Source organism: Taeniopygia guttata, chromosome 1A (assembly GCF_048771995.1).
Source record: "Taeniopygia guttata chromosome 1A, bTaeGut7.mat, whole genome shotgun sequence".
In the NCBI taxonomy this organism is placed as follows: domain Eukaryota; kingdom Metazoa; phylum Chordata; class Aves; order Passeriformes; family Estrildidae; genus Taeniopygia; species Taeniopygia guttata.
Window position 1 is genome coordinate 53,002,014 of NC_133025.1, and position 22,805 is coordinate 53,024,818.

The 22,805-nt window shown below is 35.3% G+C and overlaps 1 protein-coding gene across 1 annotated transcript in view; it reads left to right on the forward strand.

The window, feature by feature from the left end:
• SLC41A2 (solute carrier family 41 member 2) overlaps positions 1-19,500 on the forward strand; it is a 43,416-nt gene extending 23,916 nt beyond the window's left edge. The window contains exons 9-11 of the mRNA XM_030263169.4: positions 6,614-6,745; positions 7,686-7,834; positions 17,727-19,500. Of these exons, the coding sequence (XP_030119029.4) occupies positions 6,614-6,745; positions 7,686-7,834; positions 17,727-17,912 (467 nt within the window). The 3' untranslated portion in view covers positions 17,913-19,500. The remainder of the gene's footprint in view (positions 1-6,613; positions 6,746-7,685; positions 7,835-17,726) is intronic.
• Positions 19,501-22,805: the final 3,305 nt, after the last annotated feature.

Here is a 22,805-nt window from a genome sequence, read left to right on the forward strand (position 1 = left end):
TTTGTGAGTAACCATGCTCCTTTTGTGCAGGAAAAAAAAGATGATATCTTAAACAATTACATGCTTCTAAACATGTAATAGAAGCGAGCTAAGGTGCAGTCACCAGATAGAGCCACTTTCCTCTCCATTTTTCCTGTGTGTTTATACAAAATATTGTGAGATAATCTTCTAAGTATTTGCATTTCAGAAGTTACTGGGTTATAACAAACATGGCAGTAGACTTTATCCCATTTTTATGCACCTTAAAGAATGACAGTTCTGCAAATTAATTCTGAAAACACCTGAAATTTGGAAATACTTCATATCAAGAAACTTTGCAGGTGGTTTGAAGCTGTACTCTTTAAAGGTAATACAAAGCTGTTCTAATATTTCTTACTCTTTGGCTGTCCATACTTTAAAAGTAATTGCTATCTGGATGGAATACATAGCTATCAAGGAATATGAGAAACATATATGGAAAAATTTAACACAAAATTTAATGAATGCCAGTTGTCTGGGAGATGAAAATTAAGCTTATGCAATACATACCCCAAAACATCCCTTTTACCCTGTTAGTAGGGTAAATTGAATGACAGATTTTCAGGTTTTTCAGAGAGCTTTTACTGTAAATTGTTTTGGACAATACGGGAAAAAAAACCAAGAAACCATTCTTCCTTCTCAAAAAAAATTACATCTTTTAATAGCTATTTATTTTTATTTCTTTTAGCATAGGTATAGTTTGATTTTTCTCACAACTGAATGGTGCTTTGATTAGACTATAACCATTGTCTCAGGGAGCTGAGCATCTGAAATTTACCTCTGTAAATCACGAGGGAAAACATGAGTGTACCTGGATGGGAGTAGAGCAGTTTGGCTGGGTAGCAAATTAATTTTTCTGCATCCTGAGTTGGAAAGATTGTGTTAGTCTCAGAAGGCACCTCTACTGTATGAGAACTTTATAATTCAGTCTTTAGTTTGGCATGAATGAGGAGGAGGGTTTTGATTTTTATTATTTTCTTCTGATGCATTATTGGGTGATAGATTTACTGCCTTTTAGTTGCTAACTTGTATATGTAAATCTGCATATATACTTTCATAGTGTGTGATCTTTCTTTTAAGTCTTACTTGTAAATTTTTAGAAGATTTCAGTAATCATTGTGTTGTTTTCACAACACAATTATATCCAGAGCATTTTCATTTTTTGACATTTTTTATTAGTCATAGGAAAGAACTTATTTATGAGTCAAATCAAACATGGAATGTAGTAGTTGCATATATAATAAAGCTTTCTCTTAAAAAACATCCATCTAGGGAAAGCTAATATTTTCCATCTGTTTTCTCCCAAACATTTGAAAGTATTAAAAGAAATGCTTCAAAATAAAATGGAAGATGAATGAAAAAAAAACCACATAAAGAGGTAGCTAGTTAGGTTTCTAATCTAAGTATTTCACTTGCATAAAACAGGATTTTTTAAAGTTAATGGTAGAGAGGTCAGGGCAAAAATTAATCCTGCATTTGCTGAAAGATAAGATGATTGTTAAAAAATTTAAAGTTTTTGGTTACCATTGCAACTGAGATTCTATTTCATCCTTTTAATTTCATTTTTATGATGCAGATGTTGAGCTTCAAAAAAACCTGTTTGGCAAAACTGATTATTTGAGCTGTGGATTGTGCTCAGGAGTGTGCAGAAGTGAGAATCTTCTAGCTTTCTATCTCTTAGATAGATTTACAAGAAAGATCAATTTGGGAATTTTGTTGGCCTAATTCTCCCCTTATGTAGATATTAATTGGTTTTAGGCCCATTGCACAAGCAGTATTTTAGCTGCTTGGGAACAACACAGTATTCTGTGGCCAATTAATCCCTCTCCATAAAACTAGGTTTCTAGTTCCAGCCTTTACTCTCAGGTTTGCTTTGCCTGTTCTTACACAATTTTTTGTGTGTGCCTCATCATGCAACTATTTGCATTTTCATGAACAATCGTAGCAGTGGTCATTAAAGCTGAATATATTCACTTTATCTGGCACTCTCAGTACCTTAATTTGAGGCAGTTTTCTACAGGAACAATTCTTCAATTATATGTATTTAAGGAAATGAACAACAACAACAAAAAAAGAATGAGATGGGAACCTACAGGAAAGGAAAGGACTTCATACATAACATAGTTGAATACTGCTCTGAAAATTTTATGTTGCCTGTTGTACAGTTCTTCCCTTGGACTAAACAAGTACTTAAACCACGATTTTTTACTGGTTAATAATAACATAGTGCATAGGGTTATTCCTACTCATATGGAGGACTTTGCACTTCCTTTTATTGAATTTCGGGAGATTTCTCTTGACCCAGCTCTCCAGCCTACCCAGTTCCCTCTGAATGGCAGCAGAACCCTCTGGTTTATCAACTACTCCTCCCATTTTTCCCTGAAAAACTTACTCTATTTATCAAAAAGTGCAGTGTAAGATCCAAGGGAAAAACCAGCCCAGTGCATTACCCAGAGCAGTGGATGATATCAGGCGGAGATCAGCAAGATCCAGCTTCCCTTAACTTGGTTTTTTACCTGCACTGAGTTATGAGACACAGATTTGCTTTGAAGTATTAAGACTCATTGATGTAAAGTGCTTTAATGTAGTTTTCTGAATAGCATGGTTAGTTCTGTTGTTAGAAAAATTTCCTTTTACCAGATCATGATTCATAGAATCATGCCCATAGGCTTGTTTGCAAATACATAATTGTGTTTTGGCTCTACTTTCAAAATGGTTTCTTGCTTGTTAGACAAAAGACCTGTGATAACAGTTTTTACAAGAAATGTTCTTGCTTAGCCCTTTACTGCCTTGATAAAATGACGAGGTTTTAAATTTTCTTTTAAAGTTTTAAGTCAGTGTGACATCCTTCACACTTCAGCAGCAACATCTCTTTTGCTTATTGACAAAGCACCACAGTAAAACACATTTGCTATTCTGAGAGGAATGAAGAAATAATTGCTGGATTTTACTTTTGAAATAAATTGTTTTCCCCTATGTTGTAGCTCTTGCAAAAATGAAAGAAAACGAAAGAAGTAAGTCTTCTTATCTAAATTTATATAAATACTAAATACTAAATGTAGTATTTGCTATGACGTTTGCAATAGTGTTTACCAGGAGAAAAATTTCTAGACTAATCAAATGTTCACGTAAACAGTCCTCATACACATCTACAGAGCTTTCAATAATATGAGCAGCTACTGAGCATGTGACCATTTTATACATTTAGAAGATGCTGAGAAGTTATCAGTTTTGCATATCGACATCTTGCCAACCTACACATTTTTATCTGTTTTCTGTTTCTTGCAGGGATCTGATTAATCTGGTGTAGCTGAGATGTTTATTGCACAGGCACAGTAGCTGCTGTTACCAAACAAACTGAGTATCTCTGTACATATGAAGTGATTCATTCAGCCTTATACGAGTCATTCTGTGACCAGCAGAATAGTGAGACCTGGTTCTGTTCTCGTTTGTATCCTGAGGTTTTTGGACAGTCTTTTCAACCTGCAGTGTTCCCTATTGCCTCATGTTCCCGCTATACCCACTGCTCACAACATCCTCTCCATTTTTCCCTCTGCTTTCCACAACATTGCCATTCCTCTTCTGGCTCACTGAGCTGTTGGCTGAGCAAGAGGCATCATCGTGCCTCTCTCCAAGCCAAGTGCTGACTGGCCAGCTGGCCTGCTGATGCTTATGCCATGAACTGTGTAACTCATATTACTGTCTTTGTCTCACTGAGGACATGGCTTTGGATCTTTTCTTTTATTCATCTAGTCACTGTTTTGGTTTTGGTAGATTGTTTAACCATGCCTGCAAGTAGTTAGTACATCTGTCCTTGTGTCAGATGTGGTTGAAATTTGCCCAAAAGTTAAAAAATAATTTAAAGAATTAATAGTGAATGGACAGAACTAAAATACAGTGTCACTGCTGCTGTCACCACCATACATTGTTGGCTGGCGGAGACTGAGCAGGATATATGGATTCTAGAAGCATTTACACTTCACTGTACTTGGCTATCTTCTGTGAGTTCAAATTATACCACTAATATTAGGTTATTGAGGCTCAGACAAATAAAATTTAAAATAATTTTGCTGAACATACAAATATTTCATTTTAATTTAGCTAAAATAGATTGTTCAACTCAGCTGTAATTAGTTACACCTCTTGAAATCACACTCCACGCTGGCTGTTCTGGTTAGCTTGTCAGCTTCCTTTGCAGAGCAGCTGTCACCTCCTTTACCTGTATTCCATGGCTGAACAGTTTGTTTTAGAATAATTGTTGATACATGTCAGCAGTTTCTTGTTACCTACATAAGCAATAGGACTTGGGGAATGCTTTCTCTAAATGATGGTTATAAAAGTGAAAATGTTTGTCATTAATAGCTATCCATCAAAGGATTGACAACCAATCTTACATCTTCTTTCATAGACTTGTCAATGTCTGTTGTCCAGACAGATTTTTTTAATCCCCATTTCAAGTGAGTTTATTTCTATCTCCCTCAATTCTTTTATCTCATTCAGTTTCCTGTATTAGTAACTAGGGAAAAATGTCCAGTTTACCTGTTGTATTTCTGAGTGTCTGAATTTGTTAAAGCAAATAATTACCGAAAGAAATTACATACATCCTAGGAAATACTTAAAAATCTAGAGAGTTGTGCCAAAGCGGTTTGTAGTTGCATTGCTGCAAAACTCAAACCAGCCCTATGTACTTCTGTCCCTTTTTGTAATGCTATAAGAGTGGCAGAATATCTTACTAATTTTTTTCTCTTAATATTGTTGTGCATATATCAGTTATTGCAGTTGTTAACCTGATTGTAATTACCCAGATTGCTTTTATGTCCTCATTTTTAGCAGAAACTGTTTCATATTTTCCAGTCACATGGCACTATCCCCACTTTGTAGCTCTATTAAGAGGAGGTTTTACATAACAGCTTTTTCATAATTCAGTCACAAAAATTACCTGATCCCCAAGGATCAATCAATTCCATTGATCCTTAATTTTACTTCTGCGTCTGTTTTGGTACCTTATTCTCCTTAGTCAGAATTCTCTAATTTATTGTTCTTAATGGAAGGACAGACTTTGAGTCCTATTTAGATTGGTTTTAATCTTTTTAAGCCTTTCCTAGTTTAGATAAATCCCTTCCTTTGGTACTTTTCTTGTAGTTTATCTGAAGAAAGATCTACTGTTGTTTTAATTTTCTTTGCAAACTCTGACTCAGCCTTTTGGTAGTTCATCTTTTATCCCTGTTTCTCCTGACTGGGAACATGCATTTCCTGATTTGTATCTGAAGTTTTTGCTTAAAAGATCTTCTTTCTTGTTAGCTTCAGACATTTACTGTCTTTAAGTAGCAGTGAGGCAGGACGTCTTTCAGATCTCAGTATTAGATGTCTGTGCTAACCACTCTATAGTCACCAAAAGAATTTGGCAAACCGTGTCTTCTGGTCACCACAAATACTTGTTCTGCAGCCAGACAAACCCTAAGCATCAGATAAACAAATCAATTCAACTACAATAAATGAGGCCTCTCTCCTTCTGATGTGGGGACAAGATCTGCATTACTTCTGCTTCTTCTCAGACCAACCCATTGCCATGTGAAGCATCTGAAGCAGGGAGAGAAAAAGCATGTGCTTGATATGCAAGTAGACAGCTTGAGTATAATAATAGGAGGATTTCGTGTTACTGCATTCTGCAGTGTGGATGTAACAAGTTGTTTTAGTTTTGTGTTTGTGGAAGTAAAAATTCATAGAATATGAGACAGCCCAGAGTGGAAGGAACCTTGAAATGTCATCTCAGTGTGTGAGAAAGGCAGCCTGGATTAACCTCCAGTGAAGTGGGCTCCACCACATCCCTGGGGTGGTTGTTTCAGTGAATGATTTTTCTCACTCTAAGAAATTTCTTTCTTACATTGAAATGAACACTCCGCTGGTACAACCTGTACTCGTTGCCCCTTTTCAGAAAGAAAGTATAATCTCTATCACTGCCACTCTTTTAACAATCAGCTGTTCAGACACTCATCTTGCTCTTTCAGCCTGAATTATGAGTGGCAGAAGGCTGTAGTTACTCATGCTTTGTGTCAGAGGGGAATGAATACATTAAGTCTTGAAGCCTTTTCTGGACCTGTGGTTCTGTGAGTGAAATCTGCATTTATATGTGTGGTAGTGAGTGTGTCTGCTTTCATTACTCACCCTGGCCAAGTATACTCTCCTTGGGAGGTAATCCAGCAGTGGCACAACTATGTCATACTTCTGGTGATCCAAGAGGGATTTCCAAAGAAGAGGCAGTGATAAAATAGAGTTTTGTCTATGAGAAAACATAAGATGGAACCTTTTGGACTTTTTGCACTTGCCATGATTCAAAACTGATCTCCAAATACCCAGTGATACATTAAACTGTAGCCCACTTTTTTTTTTTTTTTTGGCTGATTTGAATGATTTGCAGCCTGTCTACAGCTAATATACATTCTAAAGATATTTGTCATTTTGACTTTTGTATGTAAGGTACATAGAGGAAGTTGGAAGTAAACATAGAGGAAGTTGGTAAATGTGCAAAAACATTGCCTACTAGAGGAAAAAGAAATAGTTGAACATTTTTCATTGATTTCCTTTTGCATTTCAGGTATTGGTGGCAATCTAGTAGCTATTCAAGCTAGCAGAATTTCTACCTACCTCCATTTACATAGCATTCCTGGAGAGCTGCCAGAGGAGGCCAAGGGTTGCTATTACCCATGCAGAACATACTGTGGTACAGGTATGTGTTAGTTGAAAATCCTGTCTCACGTCTCTTTACCCCGTGTGCCAAACTGTACCACCATGAGAAATGGCAATGAACTGAACTTGCTGTGTGCAATTCCAAGGATGGGTGAGGCTTGGCAATTTCCTTTGCCTGCAGCTGTTTGCCTGTGAGAGTCACAAGAAACTCCCTGATGGGTGGATGAGTAGACAGCAGCACAGAGAAGGGTGAAGCCCTGGCAAGGGCTGGTGAGGCAGGACACTGGGGTGACCACTCAGAAAGGCTTCAGCCTTCAACTTTCCTTAGCTTCTCTATCTGCTCCCAACTTTTGTCTGCCTTCAGAACTTCAAACCAATTTCATGTTAGGGCCAAACACTGTATCAGACATTATTACTAAGCCAAATCCCTGTTTTCCATTTCCAGTTTGTCATTTTCTCTCTAGATTGTTTCTTCACAGCTTATTCCTCCCCTGTATTTCCTACTTTCCTAATGATGTGGTGAAATGTGATGTGTCACCACCATGTACTACACTTCCATATTTATTAAATGAATTGAAACAGATGTGAAAGTGGTAAATGTGGAATTACTTTTTAGAAATATAGGGTATTTTTGAGGATGTCTTGAATATGGAGTCCAAAAGATCCTCTTCACTAGTAAGACTTTAGGAAGTCCAAAATGTAGATGGTATTACATGAGCACAGAATGAAGGCAGTTGCACTCTTTTCCAGAAAGGCTCTGCTTACCTTTTCTGGAAGACAGTGAAATTCCTCAAGGAGTCTTCTAGTGGAAAATAATGCCTGCTGTTCCACAGTAGCCAGTGTTGGGGAATTCAAAAAATAGGAGTTTTTTTATATTGAAATGGATAGAAATCTAATATAGGAATTGAAGAGCTTAACCAAATTTTGGATTTTTTTCTCTCTCTCTCTTTTTTTTTTTTTTTTTTTTTTTTTAACTGTAGGAGTAAATAACAAATCAGCCCAAGTTCTACTTCTCTTGGTGATTCCTGGACACCTGATTTTCTTGTACACTATCCACTTAATGAAAAGTGGACATACTTCCTTAACCCCCATCTTTATAGCAGTCTATTTGTTTGCAGCTCTGCTACAGGTAAGAATAAGTACACCTAGCAAATGCTTGTACAAAATCAAGTTCTTGAAGAAAATAATTTTTTTTTCTGGTACCTGAAATCTCATGAAGGGTACAAGAAGGTGTGGTTTAATAGAGGCTTTCAGCACAGCTCTGAAGTAGCTGATTATCTCCACAAATATATGGCTTACACAGGTGTGCTGCTGTGAGTGGTTTGCAGAACACCCTTGACTGCATTATCTCCTTGTCTTGCATTTTTCACATGCTTTTGGAACCATTGCATCTAAACCCCTGTCAATTTAATCAACTAGAGGGGAAATGGAAAGAAGGAAAGGTAGCATTTATGAATAATGAAAATCAAGTAAAATGTTAAAGAAATCCCCTAAAATGGCTCATGTTACTGTTTTAGTTAACATAGTCCAGTAGATGAAAATATAACAGCTTCCTTGATGTGTTCTTAATATTTATGAGTTTAAATTCATATGAGAGCAAACACTGTACAAGAAATAGTAATTGCATTAATTGTCAAACTGTTACCTTATTTGGCTTTTTTACCTGATGGTCTGTTCATACCCAGCAAGGGCAGTTCTTGAAAGATGCCTTTTGAAATAGCAATGTCTTAAAGTGAAATTATTTCATTTTGAGAAATCACTAATACAAAATTAAATATTTCATTAAAGTCACACCTAATTTTTATGTATAACCTGCCTGAATTAATTGTAATGTTTCATTGCGCCTTAAAACCAAAAAGTGATTGTTTATGTTACACTGTGGAAGTGTAATTGAAATAGCTATAATTTAAATGTACATACTGTTTTGAAAAATGTGACCAATTTAGTTTTAGAATACAAAAAACAATATTTTCAACAGGTCAATACTTAATGAAATTATAATTTTTAATGTTCTGAATTGTCCCATTTTTTCCCACTGCTGTCTCAATAAGGAGAGGCTTCAAAAACTGTTACTATTTTACATGGGAATTTTACACCTTTCTGGTAGAACATGACTGGTAATGTTTCAGCCTTTGCAAGTGAGAGTGTCATACTGAAAGACATCAATTAGTTTTCATTTCCCTCTTAGAAAATATTCCTAGTTTCCAGCCCTATCACTTGGTTTATAATGTGTTTTACTGAGGAAATGATGCTATTCCTTTACTTTATCTGTTCTGTCTGGGTTGGGGCAACAGCCCCTGGTAATGGAAGATTGCAGTGTGATTTCTGTCAGTATTAAATTTCCAAGATTTCCTGTGGGAATCAACCTGAGTTCATAAATCCAGTCCTCCTGCTCACAGAACTACAATCACAACATGTTAAGGGACACTTTTTCTTCAGCAGCAAGACTTGAGAAATGCAGAAATTTCAGGTTTTCACCTGAAAACCAAGTTATGGCATTATGGCAATACTCTGAAATGACATAGTAATTTAAACCCAGCAGCAGCATGTATGCAGGTGTAAAGTTGTGTTTTCATTAATTCAGGATCTGATTGGAGTATTCAGATTTTAGTCATGTGTCTCTATTGCAGTACATCAGGCCGCACCTGATTTTCTTGATTTTTCATCAATAAAGCAGACATATAGCTTTTTTCTTCTTTTAATGGTTTGTTTTTTCTTCTTTATCTTCTGTCTTTAGTCATAAAAGACATTTTGAGATGTATTTACTTGGAAACTGAGTACCAGTATTGCAAACTGTAACTTCTCTTGACATATTTACAATTTGAAACACCTTGGTTTTTAAGACCTGAAAATATTTGGTAGATTCTTTTCCCCATTTGAATTATCCTGCTATTTCTCTAGCAGTGATTATTGTAGGGTTGCATACCTCTAATTAGAGCAGATTTTGGTTTCAGAGAGATGATGCTTGCTTTAACCCTTAAATCTTCAACACATTTTATTTACCTGTCAGTCTGAAGTACTTCCATACTGCAGTTTCATGCTTTTCTTCTCAAAGAAAGAACTTAAATATTTTTATCCATTCCTCTTCCCTTTTTCAGTGACATTATCTATGCACCTGGAAACAGCAAAAAACAGTTTTCAAGCTGCCATTTATTTTGGCATAACCTAACAGCTACTGATCTTATTTTTTCCTGAATTATTTCATATTTTTGCTCTCTCAGTGAGAGCTTTTCCAGTTCTGCAGTAAAACTGAAAAACTTCACAACTAAGTATTATTATTTTAATTACAACAAACCAAATGCATTAACAGTCTTTTGAGCAGTGACAGAGCTGCATTCTGGGCCTTTTCTATAATATATTAGACTATGCCTAATTTTCACTTTTCATGTAAGGTATATGAAAATGGATGTCAAAAAATAAAATCCTGCTTGCAAGCTGGATATTTTGTGTTTGAGGAGGTAGATGATAATTTAGCAGAATACAGTGATTCCTAAAGGTAGGAATTAATGATGGTCAGTCCTGTGAGGAGGTTTGATATCACGGCTTTGCCCTTTGCCATTCTTTACTTGTGTTGAGCTGGGGGGCAGAAAGGGTTGCTGACAATGATTATGGCAACATATCACCTATGTAGGTTTTTCCTCACTATGTTTAAAAATAATGTTAAATTAAAAAATAACAACAGCAATTAAATTAATTTTCCATCTTTAAAATTCAGGTGACTATCGTAAAGTGTTAGATTATTTAATGTCATATTTTACAGTGGAATGCAATAGATTGTTAATTTACTTTGATTCTGTTTATTATTTCTGACTGTCCAGCTCTGTTTATTTAAAATGGAAAAGAAAGGATTAAAGAAATGGCAAATGTAGAACTCTAAATGGAATGTTTGAGTAAATGGAAAAAAAATCAAGAAAATGTTAATGCAAAAACATGTATTACTTCTTTTATATTCCTCTCTGTCTCTTATCAGTTTATGCTATCCCACATTGTCTCTGCAGTAAAAATGTAACATATATATGAATTCTATTTTACATCTTGATGAGAAATTGCTTGTAAACTTCACTCTTCACTAAACATCCCAAAGTGATAACAATGGAATTTATTTGCACTGAAAGCTCTACGCAGTATTACTGAAGTTCCAGTCAGAGAGTTAGTTTTATTTTCATCCAGATCTGATACTTTTATTGACTGTTGTTTTTTCACCACCCAGACCTACCAGGTTCTTTCATCTCTACTCCCTACCTCTTCTGAGATATTCTTAGATACTTTCTCCACAGCATGTCATTTAAATAAGCTATTTATGGGAACTAAATAATTAATATGCCATGATGTATTATCAGTAGTATAATTCAGTTTTTATTGATTGAAAATATGCAGTGTAATAAAACAAAGTACAGTTTCACTGAATAAGTAGGTTTTTTTTCCAAAAATCAGTACATTAAGATATTTTAAGTAATATGTGTAGCCAGAACTATGATTTGCATTCTTTTTGATTCTCTGTGAACAAAACCATTCTGGGTTTCTAGGCTTAAGAAAAACCAGAAAACATTTTATTTAATTTCATTTTCCTATCCTTAATAATGCAGCTGTTTCTATTCTTTAAATAAATATATATTCTTGAAATGTTCTTCAATTAAATTTATAAATTGATTGTAGTGAATCCAAGGCTGTACTCACTTTATCTTTAGAGGGGCTGGGATTTCACAATTGTTTTTCCATAAAGGGGGGAAAACTGCACAATTATTTATATTAATCTACATTCAGGTAAAACTTTTTAGCCTGAAACTTAAAAGTTCTGAATTAGCTATGTAATGAAGAGACTGTTCTGTGTTTATGAATGGCAGCACCAGAGGAAAATAGAAAGAAAAATGCTATGGGGATTGTATACCCATATGCAGGGTGCTTCACACAATGCACTGTACAGAATCAGGGCAAGCCAGTGTGCCTAATCAAACCCAGTATAATGTTTTAAAGTGCATTTTGGATTTGGTGAGTGTTTAAGAGGAATACTGTTTCCTTGAAAATCTTACAAGAACATGCCACAAACATGCACAGCGCACTGCTTGCATGACCTACGAAAGTTCTCTTAACTGGGAAACAGTCCTCCTCTTATTCCTCACAAAGGCACAAGTATTTTTGTCCTGTATGAAGCTGTGCAGCAAGCACAATTTTATCCCCTGTCTTGTCAGGCTGCAGCAGAAGGAGAGCAGCACTGGAATTGCCAAGCTCTCGGTCCTGGCACTCGGCTCAGGGCGCTCAAAGGCAGCCTCTGTTCTGTGTGTTCTCACTGAGCCAGTAAAACGCCCTGCGAGGAATTTTCACACCTACTGACCAAATCTGAGCACACAGTTATGTTAAAGTCTCGGGGAATAAACAAACAATAGGAGATTCCCAGAGCTATTACCAAGCAAATAAGTAATTCCAAAATTCTTCTTACCCAGAGAAGGTCAGATGTGCACAGCTGTGAAGTCACTTTTGCAGTGCTTCAGGGCTGTTTGGGGCAATAGAAAACCAAGAATTCAGCGGTGCTCATAACAACTTCCTGCTCACATCAAAAATGTCTAGGATTTCTCACCAGTGTGAGGATTCTAATGATGGTATGGGCCTCTTTAATGTGGAAACATAACTCGTGGCATATACTGTACATTACAGAGAAAAAAGGAAGGTTGTGTTTATAGACAAAATATTGATGCATTTTAAATATTGCTTTTTCTAACAGGAAAGGTTATTTCCGAAAGATGAAGCGTATAACTACTACAGAGACTATATGTCAAAGAAATATGGAAAGCCAAGCCCAAATCTGGACAGTTCTGTATATTCAGTGCTTTCTCCTTGCAGCATGACAAGCAGACTTGCCAGACTCTTTGGGGTCTGACCGTGGGTACCAAGAGCTCCTTCCTTTCCAGCCATGTCTGGGGTAGAAGCCCAGCTCCTACCAAGTCACAGCAGGGAATTCTCAATTTTGCCTCCAGAAGGCTGAGCTCAAAGTGCTTGTGTATGTAGCACAATGACACACTGAGTTGTGCTACAGCTACTTCAGGCTGAGCATGCCAGAGCACTTACTGGTCTGGTTTGCACATCCTAGCAGATAGCTGGAGAAACAGCCTGAAATTAGAGCTGTTTTGGTCAAGCCAGGGTGTCTGGCAGAACTACAAAGAAATCAAGATGACAATCTGAAAAACTTGATTCAAACTTAAATCAAAAAAAAAAAAAAAAAAAAGTTGCTTCCTGCAAAATTACATTAATATAATGAAACTGGCTTAGAAACAACTTCAGTTAAAGAGGTATTCTCTTTTTTACTTCAAAGAGGTCATAGTCTGACATCAGTGTATGCTGTGCTGTCTGGCTACTTGGATACCTTTAAGGAGCTAATGCCACTTAGCTACAACACAAACAACAGCAGTAAGAAAAAACTTGCTGTTCAGTGGTTTCTTTCCAGCCAGGAATTGAAGGAAATCTCTGCATGTTTGGAGGAAACAGTGACTTGTCCCCTCTGGACATGATACACACCAGATAAGCTACCAGAGAAAACCGTGCAGAAAAACGTCTTTTGAAAAATGTGTGTAGTCCGTACTCTGAAGTCACTGATTACAGATTTCTGGCTGTAGACAATGGAAACTCAGTGAGTTCAGTGTGGATCTACTACAAGCACTTTACAGTAGTAGTAAAATAATACTTTACTACTTCATCAAAAGCCATTTAAAATTGGAGACATGGTGCATATAATTTGAAAATTGACTTAATGACTTTTCCAAGCCACTAGAAGACCTAAGTCATAACTCTGGTGAGAATGACAGAGTCAGAACACAGTAGTCTTTAGAGAGTCTTAAATGGGATTCTTTTAGTCATAATTAAAAAAACAAATAAATAAATTTACCTTTGAATTTCATGGATTTGTAAGAGTTCTTATCCAGTAATTGCAGGATCTTTTCATTGTGAAGTTATGGGTAAATTTTGAGTCAATGTAATTTTGAAAATAAAGGAGACCTAAAACACATTTGAAAAAGATTAACTTAGTTTATTTTTATCTGTGTTTCCTGTCTAAAGTAATAGAATGCAACTATTTTGTAATGCACCTTCAGATGGAAAAAATTTAAGGTGGAATCATCAGTACTAGCAGCAGGCAATTTAACAGTTTAATTGTCCAGCTTCGTGTTGGAATTCACTTATCACAGCAACTATTGTATAAATTAATATAAAAGTGAACAATTCTACTCTGGTTTACAAATATTCTTCATTTGAATATTACCCTTTTATCACTGTGAATTTGATGGGCATCCACTGATGACATATAGACATTCTGGATGAAAGAAACAATAAAAATCTTACAGCATCCTGCAAGTTATTAATTAGGCTATAGGAAGCATAGACAGTATTAAGAATGTTTGGAAGGAGTTATGTATTTTTATTTTAAATAATAGAGTTTCAGTCTTTTCCCATTTTAGAGATCATAAGAAATTATTTCCATGAGAAATACAGATATAATACATGGAAAAGATAAAAAATAACTTTTCTTCACCTAACTTTTCCTTGTTATTTGTATCTAAAGACCTTGAAAGAATGAAAGTAAATTTTTATGCACAACAGCAAAGGAAAAAGACCTTCTTTTTATTGTGTTATGTTCCCATTTCTCATCTTGCAGTCATAAGATTTGAACTTTGGAAATAGTAAAGCTCACTCATATTTAAGTATTCATGTTCAGTTTTACTTCCAATCTGAAATTCATAATTTGAGTCAGAAAGTTCAGTATCAAGAATTACTCTCAATTTCCGTCCTTTGTTGTACCAAATAATATGAGTACTATTATTCCTTATTTTTAGATTCTTCATTATTAGGGTTTTTCAAGCTTTTCGACTCCTTCCTACTCTTATTTCTGTATTCTGCTGCTTCTGAGGACTTTTTTTGACAGTGAGACCGAAGGGCGATTTTTAGAAATGCATTCTAAGTCTGATCATGCCTTTAGTTTTTTTTCCTCTCTTTTGATTGTGATTTTTTCCCCTGCAATAATGATAATAATAAAGTATGATTTTCCTTTTAAACTATCGAAACATCTGGAATTTTCCTAGTGTTTCGCAGTCCTGTCTCTGGGGCCTTTTTTTTTTTTTCTTGATCAGTGACTATTGAATGTCTTTTCTTTTCTTAGCCAGATCTTTTTATATAGATAGATATTTAGGGGTTTTTTTCCCTTTCTTAAACCCTGCAGTTATTTCATCCTTCAGAATGGAAAAATTCCTAGAGATTTGTTTCATAATTCTACTACTAGTCATCTCCTTTTTTGCAGAAAACTCTCTATATTAAGTAACTTCTATACTAAATAATTTCAGCTCACATCTTGAACAGTGCTGCATGTATTTACAAGCTTTTCTTACTAATTTTCTACAGCATTTCATGCTAAACATCTCATTTTTGTACTGTATTATTAGGCTTTTCTGTGATGTTCATCCCTTTACTTTTCCCCCAAAACCAGCTGGTTTTCAGTTGGGAGAAGAAAGGCTTTCTTCTTCATAGCATGAGTGCAGGGCAGAAATGCAGAGTGTTTGTACTGCTGTGCCATCTGCATCAATTTACTGACAGAAGTATCTGTCACTGATAAATAAATAAATCTCACAAAACACGAAATGTCATCTTGCAATGTCTCTTTTACGACTTTTTATTTTATCTGACAGATCTTTGTGAGTCACTGATCACTTTGAATGCAAGACTGGCTTTCAAAAATTCAGCAAACTCCTAGTAGGGTGCTTCTCTTCTTTTTTTTTGCCTTTTCTTTCCTTTTCTTTTTTTTTCTCCCCAAAATAATAATTGATTGATGACTTTGATTGCCTTCTATTCGCAGTGATAAGAAGCAAAATCTTCTTAAAGTCTTAGTCACATAGATTCTGTCTTGCATTAAAAACTGATGTGAGCAAATAAGTAACCATTTCCAAAGACTGAGCCCTATAATTCTTAAATGTTAATGAGTTTCTAGCCATGCAAATGTATGATGGATGACACCATTATTCCTTTACCAAAATAAGTGAGGGCTGGAACTGCAGTCTCATAACTTAATCTGTAAGCACTAAGTTCCAATTGCCATCACATACTGTTACAAGCACCAGTTAATGTAATCTGCTTTAAGTTTTTCTTATGACTTACAGAATGCAGACTTGTTATAATTTGCAGTATCTGTTGTGCACCTGTACATTAACACAGCAAAAATAATTATTTGGAAAGGTTCACAAAAGCTTTGTTTCCAAAGTGCCCACTTAACGATGTAGTCTAATTTCAGGATGGAAAACATATAGCCAACTGAAAGGTTTTCATGTCGTGATTTTTAAGAGTCAAAAGTGAATACTGTAATCTAAAATGCGGTGTGTATGTTATGTCTAATTGGTTTTGCTGTATGAATGCAGTGTATATTTTTTTTGGAATGAATGCTCCCATCTTCCAATGGGACACGCGTAACCATTGTGGATGCGGGGCGCTGCAGCGTCTTCTGAGCGCATCCTGCAGGAGATGGGAATGTGCAGGGTCTCTTACAAACAGGCCTCTTTTTGTCTCTGGAAGAAGAAGGAGCTGACTCAAGGAATCTGATCATCTTCCAAAGAAAACATCTGTTTTAAATATATTTGTTTGGATTCCAGTCAGCGCACCTAGGACTTGCATAATTAGCTTAGACTACAGAGTTCCCTTTTCAAAAGATACATTTATATAAATAAGCCATGCATTTTTCATTTAGCAAATACCCCTCCTTTCTCTTTTTTTTTGAATTATAAATTCAGGCTTGTATTTTAACATACACTTTTGCAAAGCAAGTATTAAAAAAGAAGCTTTTTCAACACAATTATTTTAAGACATCTATTTTGCTGTACTTATAGTGGAGAAGTGCCTTTCAATCATCTGATCAATATTTCAGTGAATGAGTATATACATTTATAAGCTTGCTTTTGTGCTGATAATTGATTATTTAGTAAATAAAATATTATTGTTCTACTTTTTACTACTTTTGATACTGCATTATATTGATACCTACATTATTTTAAATGTAAGTAGTAGAGTTTTTAAAAATTAATTATGGTAGTACATGTCTTAAGTTTACCCTTCTTAAAGAACTGAATAACTAAAAATACCTAAAATACAGAATTTATGTCAACTTAAGCAGTTCCTTAGAGGCTACAAGAAGAAATGAAACTCAGTTAGTGGTCCTTTCTTCATTCATCTTGTGCCATTCCACACCACATGATTCCACTGAACCAGAATCCCTTATCATACAGCTGTGCAACATTAAAAGGATTCTTTTCTAAAATCGGGTTTATAATTATGCATACCTTCGTTATGAAGATCAAGCCTCTCAAATGTTCAGACATTCACAAATGGGAATTAATTCTTTTACTCTGGGACAAGTTCAGCCTGGAGTGACAATTTCATAATATATATTGCAGGTGTGCCTTATTACAGAGGGGCTGAAGGTGATATTTCAGGCATAAAAGTAGGTTCTAGGCCACTTTTTGCAGTTCACACAACCCAGGTGAAACTGTTCTTAATTTGACCTATTATTCTTTATATGACATATGATTTCAGGTCAGTGCTAGACCTGTCCAAACAGGAATTATGCCTGGGTTGAGTGTACTCATGTGGGGCAACATGATTTGGTTCTGAATTTTCTCAAAGCCCTACTTATGTTCTCTCTGTACAGAATGATGTGTTATGTGAGAAGTGCAGTTGCATGTTTGGTGGAACTTTTTTGGCTTTTCTTGCCATTTTCAGAAGTCCTCAAGCATAGTCTGGGTAAAAAATGCTGTCAGTAATTCAGTATGTTCCTTCCAGCAATGCATGTGATTGAGAAATTGGCTAAGTGTCCCTCTCTCTGGTTGTGGGGAGCTTTAACTGTCTGAAATTAATTCATATTAATTATTTATATTTTTCAAAAGCAATGGTATTCAACACTTTGGTCTAGTATGGAGACAATAATGTTATCTGTTGAGTTCCTTTTGATGTAACTTACATGATAATAATACAGATTTTGTTTGTTTGATGTTGTGTAGGTGTTTACTCTGTTGTGGATTGCTGACTGGATGGTGCATCACTTCTGGAAAAAAGGAAAAGACCCTGACAGTTTTTCTATCCCTTATCTTACTGCACTGGGAGATCTGCTTGGAACTGCCTTATTAGCTATAGGTTTTCATTTTCTGTGGCTCATAGGTGACAGAGATGGTGATGTTGGTGACTAATTATTCCAATGGATGCAATGACTCTTCCTGGAATATTGACAAGACTGCTCACTCCACTTGAGGGTCCTCAAAGTGTTTGTTTCTTTTGGTCCAAGTAAATTCAGTTGTCAAGGACATAAAACAGCCTTAATGATTTTAGTTTGGTTTGCTTTTAAAAACTTGGATGGAACTATGATACCTGAGAGCTTTATTCTGAAACCAAGGTGAATTGGTGGTAGCTGAAGATATCTGAGTAGACACAATGAAGTGCAAATGAATCCTTTATTAAGTTTTAAATTGCCTAAAGATTTGATGATATGTTCTTACCTTGCAATTTCAGTGCTGCAGCTCTGTGACCATTGCAGACTTGATACGAATAATGACTGTTTTGGTCCACACATTTTGTCACAGGCTTTATTTTCTGTAGAAGAATATGACCATCAGCGTTTACAAAATTAGACACTTAAAAAGTGTCTGCGGGACTAAGCCCCTTTTCTCTGTGCTAAAATGAGCAACCTAATTATTTTGCTGTTGGGATTTATTAGAACAAAAATAGTAAAGGCAAATAATAATGTGACACTGACCTGGTCAATAATAATGCGTGAATTATTAAAACTCCTTATGTTGAAATGTGTATGTTCATTTAGGAACTGAAAAGTTGTTTAACTAACTGAGATTAATGGTGTTGTGATGGCCAGTATCCTGATTTAAATGAAGTTTTAGAGGTGTTGATTTAACTGTATATACTGATCCCTGCTTGAAATGTTCAATATAAAAGATGAAGTTTCTTTTATAGGCACTTAGGAAGTTCCATAAACTTCTCAAATTCCAGAGCTGTGTCATCAATTTCTGAGCAGAAGTCTCTGCTTTCAAGCCGTGCAAATAATATGGTCAATAAGGAAATTTATGGCTTCTCAATGATTACTCTTATTTGTAGACCTGAATATTTAAAATAATACATTGATCATGAGGACTCTGGTTGCCATTTTGGAAAAAAAAGGTACTAATTGCTCTATTTTAAAATCTACTGGGAGTTCCTCACAGCATAAAAGACTATAGCGTGCATCCAAAATGCATAATTAAATAAACAAATCGTATTTTAACTCTTGTGATTGAAAGTTTTAAATTTTGAGATTTAAATAAGACAACTGAATCCATGTATCAGCATATAGTTTAATCCTGTAGACAACAGTCATGTGCTTTATGCATACAAATGCTTTTTAATTTGATGGACCTACTCAGATGAGTAGATTATGTGGATAAGTGTTAATAGAACTTCTATATGTGTTGGTCACCTTAAACTCTTTGGAAGTTCGAAGTGTTTGCAACCTTGAAAATTAAACCAGCTATTCAGTGCCTACACATGGCTTTAGGTGCCTGAATTTTAGCTCCCTCATTAAAACCTTTTTATTTAAGCATTTTCTTACTGTTACTATAATATAGTTGTTTGAATGAATCATATATATTATGTCTTTTTTTATGTGAAAGATGAAATCTTTCTAACTTCAAGTTCTCTGGCTTTTTTTAGTTTTTATTAATGTTATTTAAAATAGTTTCTTGTATGTAGCCTTGCAGGAAATATTATTAAATTGTTTAAAACTGAATAGAAGTAACTAATTTTTTTTCCAGTGATGGTTATTTATTTTTGATACAGCCATAGGTGCAAATTTTTTTATTTCTGTTAGAACTGCCATCTGAATCAACTCAACTGACATTTCATGCACTTTAAATTACTGGACTTTAAGGTTTTAATTTTAAATTGAATTGTAGGATTCTTAAAATTTCTTGAGATAAATGTGATCTATGCTTATCCAATGCATGAGGGAGTTGTAATATGGCAGTATCCTTAGTGATTAGTAATCTAAATATTTCCCCAGTAAATAAGCAACTGTTGGTACAGTGTGACTGTTTAGATCAACAAAGTGGGAAAGAAATGTTACATGGGTAAAATTAAGTGAAATTTGAAAAAGGGAAATTTATTGCCAGACTGAAATTATCTGGGCTTAAAACAATAAGTGATGGGAAGGTGTAATGGGAAAATTTGATAGTTCAAAAAGGGGATAGTCCATTGCATGGTTGAGAGAGCAAAACCCATATTGCAGGAAAGAAAAAGGTGCAAACTTTCACAGAGCATTCATTATGAGAGTCAAGAGCAAACAGAAGGGAGTTATTTGGAGAAAAGAATCAAAAGGCACAGCCAAACTTGTATTTCAGGAAGGGAAGAAAAATATAACTTGTGTTGAAAGGATTTGGGGAAGAGGTGTAAAAAGAGGGAAGGGTAGAAGTGAGGCGGGGAAAAAAAGAATGCTCTTAGATATGATTAAAGAGGAGCCTGAGTGAGGAAAGAAGCATGACACTGATAAAACAGGGAAAACCTTGACATCTGGAAGACCAAGGAATAAATAATCTTATGATGTGGAAAGGGGTTTTTGCAAACTCTGCTACCTCGTGTTAAGAAGGCAAAAAGCTCTTTCCACATTTCATGTATTCCAGCTGTGAGGATAATATGGGAAGTGGCACAAAAGAGTGCTTGGAAACCAGAGAATTTTTTCAAGTACTCAAAAGCTGGACTCCCTAGACCAATTTTAATTTTAGTCAAGTCAACCTCTCCACAGTGTTCCACCTACTTGATTTTTTAAACGCAGCCCAGTAACAGTGAATCACTTCAGTGCATGTGTGGGTAAGAAATGTTAACAGAAATTTTGTCAGAGACAAATTGTGTGCTTTTTGTACTGCTTAAAACACAGAATCGAAAGGGACATCCTGAGATGTTATTGTCTCTTGTTATCAAAGCAGCCATATTTTATAATCTTGCAGATAAAATGATGACTCTTGGTATTAAAATTCATTAAGTTTTTTCCTCCTCTCAGCCTGCCAGAAGATTCTTTCAAACCTTCCTTTATAATTTGCCTAATTAGGGCTATGGCTGTTTTACATCTCTTTGCTTTTGAGTCAGCATGGAGCACTTCCTTTGATTTTTGCTTTTATCAGCTCATTCACCTCATTTAAGTTGTGGATCATCCTAAATCTCATCCTGGAATTTCTTGCCCCATTTTCATTCTGCTGATGAGCTAGACCAGCCAGAAGCTGCAGGTGGTTTGCCTTACAAGTTACTGTCTGTAACCTGATGCTGAGCAACTCTTGGAGTGCTCTTGTTTGGCCTTTCTTATTGTCTGCTCTTTTTTCCCCCCTCTACTTCAGAAATATCTCTAAGGTAAATAGAAGTACAGCCAGGGTATTTGAAATGTTGTCATTTTCCATTCTGAAGGACTCTGTGACCATCTCAATGGCTCTGTGAGCATCCATGAAAAGGGATAATCTTATTTGTGAAGTACAGCCAGGTGCAGCTTTAAAATGTGGAGTCAGTAGTGTTTCATACCATAGGTGTTTTCTTTTCCTCTGTAATGCTTTGAAAATTATCATTCTTGTGGGCTACTGAATGACTCCAGCTACTTTTTAGATTAATTATATAGCCAGGATTGTTCCTCTGCTTTATTATGTTGTTTGACATAGGGTAGGATTCTTCTTTTAACATATGTAGGTCAATATTTTGATTTTTATAGCATTACTGTACACCTTGTCTTAATCTGTGATGTTTAAATTGGCAAAATTATCTCCCACTCCCATGTTTAATATATTAATTTCACTGGGATTTTTAGAATGTTGATGAGAAACTGGTGAGGAGCAAATTAATTTCACTCCTTTTTACAATTTGCAAACAAAATTGGACTTTGCTCATACAAAGATTAGAACAGCATGAGGACTAAGGCTTTACAAATGCAGTACAGTTGGCAGAATCAGGATTCAAAATGAGACCTATCATCTTTTTAATGTATTTGTAATTTCACTTCAGTTGTGAGCATCACAAAAAGCTCTCTTAAGTGCAAGAATAGCTCAGAATACACGTCAGGAAACTGTAGTATAAGTGCTCTGTGAAATGAAGCGTTTGAAATTCCTTATTATTATTGTAATGTTAAAATTGCTATTGCAAATGAGATAGTCTCTTTAGAGGTGCAGAAAATGGCAACAGACTATGGTAATTGAATTATAATCTTCTTTGAAAAAAGTAAGGCAATGTTCACAAACAGTACCAAAAGGACTAGAAGTGCTGTGAAGTCTCCTAGTAGGATTTTTCTTTTCTTTCTGGCTAGATTTTTGTGATACCATACATGGTTTTAATTGTGTTCTCTAATCCATTCCTAATCACTTCAGTCTGTTGTTTAGTAATCTTTTGGATTATCATTTTCCCATATGTATTTGAAGTTTACAGATCATCATTTTGTATATATACAGAACTAGGAAAAATGTGTGTTTTGTCATGAAAACCTCATTCTGATAGTCCTGAAGGAAAGTCTTTCTGTTAAATTTAATGAAAATTTGATCATCGTGCATGCTGTGCATGTGTACTCTGGGGAATCCAGTATTAGCAAGACATGAATAATTCACAATTAAAGCTAAGAACCAGTATGTTTACTGAATACACAGGATTGCCATATTCTGGGTGGGTACCTAAGGAGTCATTCAGCATTGGCTGGGCTGGGTGGGCTTTACTTTCTCTGCAGCTAAAAAAATTATTTGATTTCAAGTCCTGCTGGTTGTTTATTTAATATGTAGGCTAGTTCATCATATCCTTTGTTTAGGCTTTTATTTCTCAGTCCAAACTATGCCTGAAATATGCTTCTTTCTTACTTAGCATTCTTTAGCTTGCTCTTTTGGGAGATTGTTTCCTCCTCAAGAGTTGCTTAAAATCTTAAAAGGTCAAGGAAGTGCTTTCCTTGAATAATTCTAGATCTGCTTTGTGCAAGTGAAATCCTGAATTAATTATATGGTAGACACCTACTTACTTCTGAACAGATCCTCAGGATTTAATAATGCTAAGTTCTCAGATTTACATTCTAAGTTTTACTATGAATA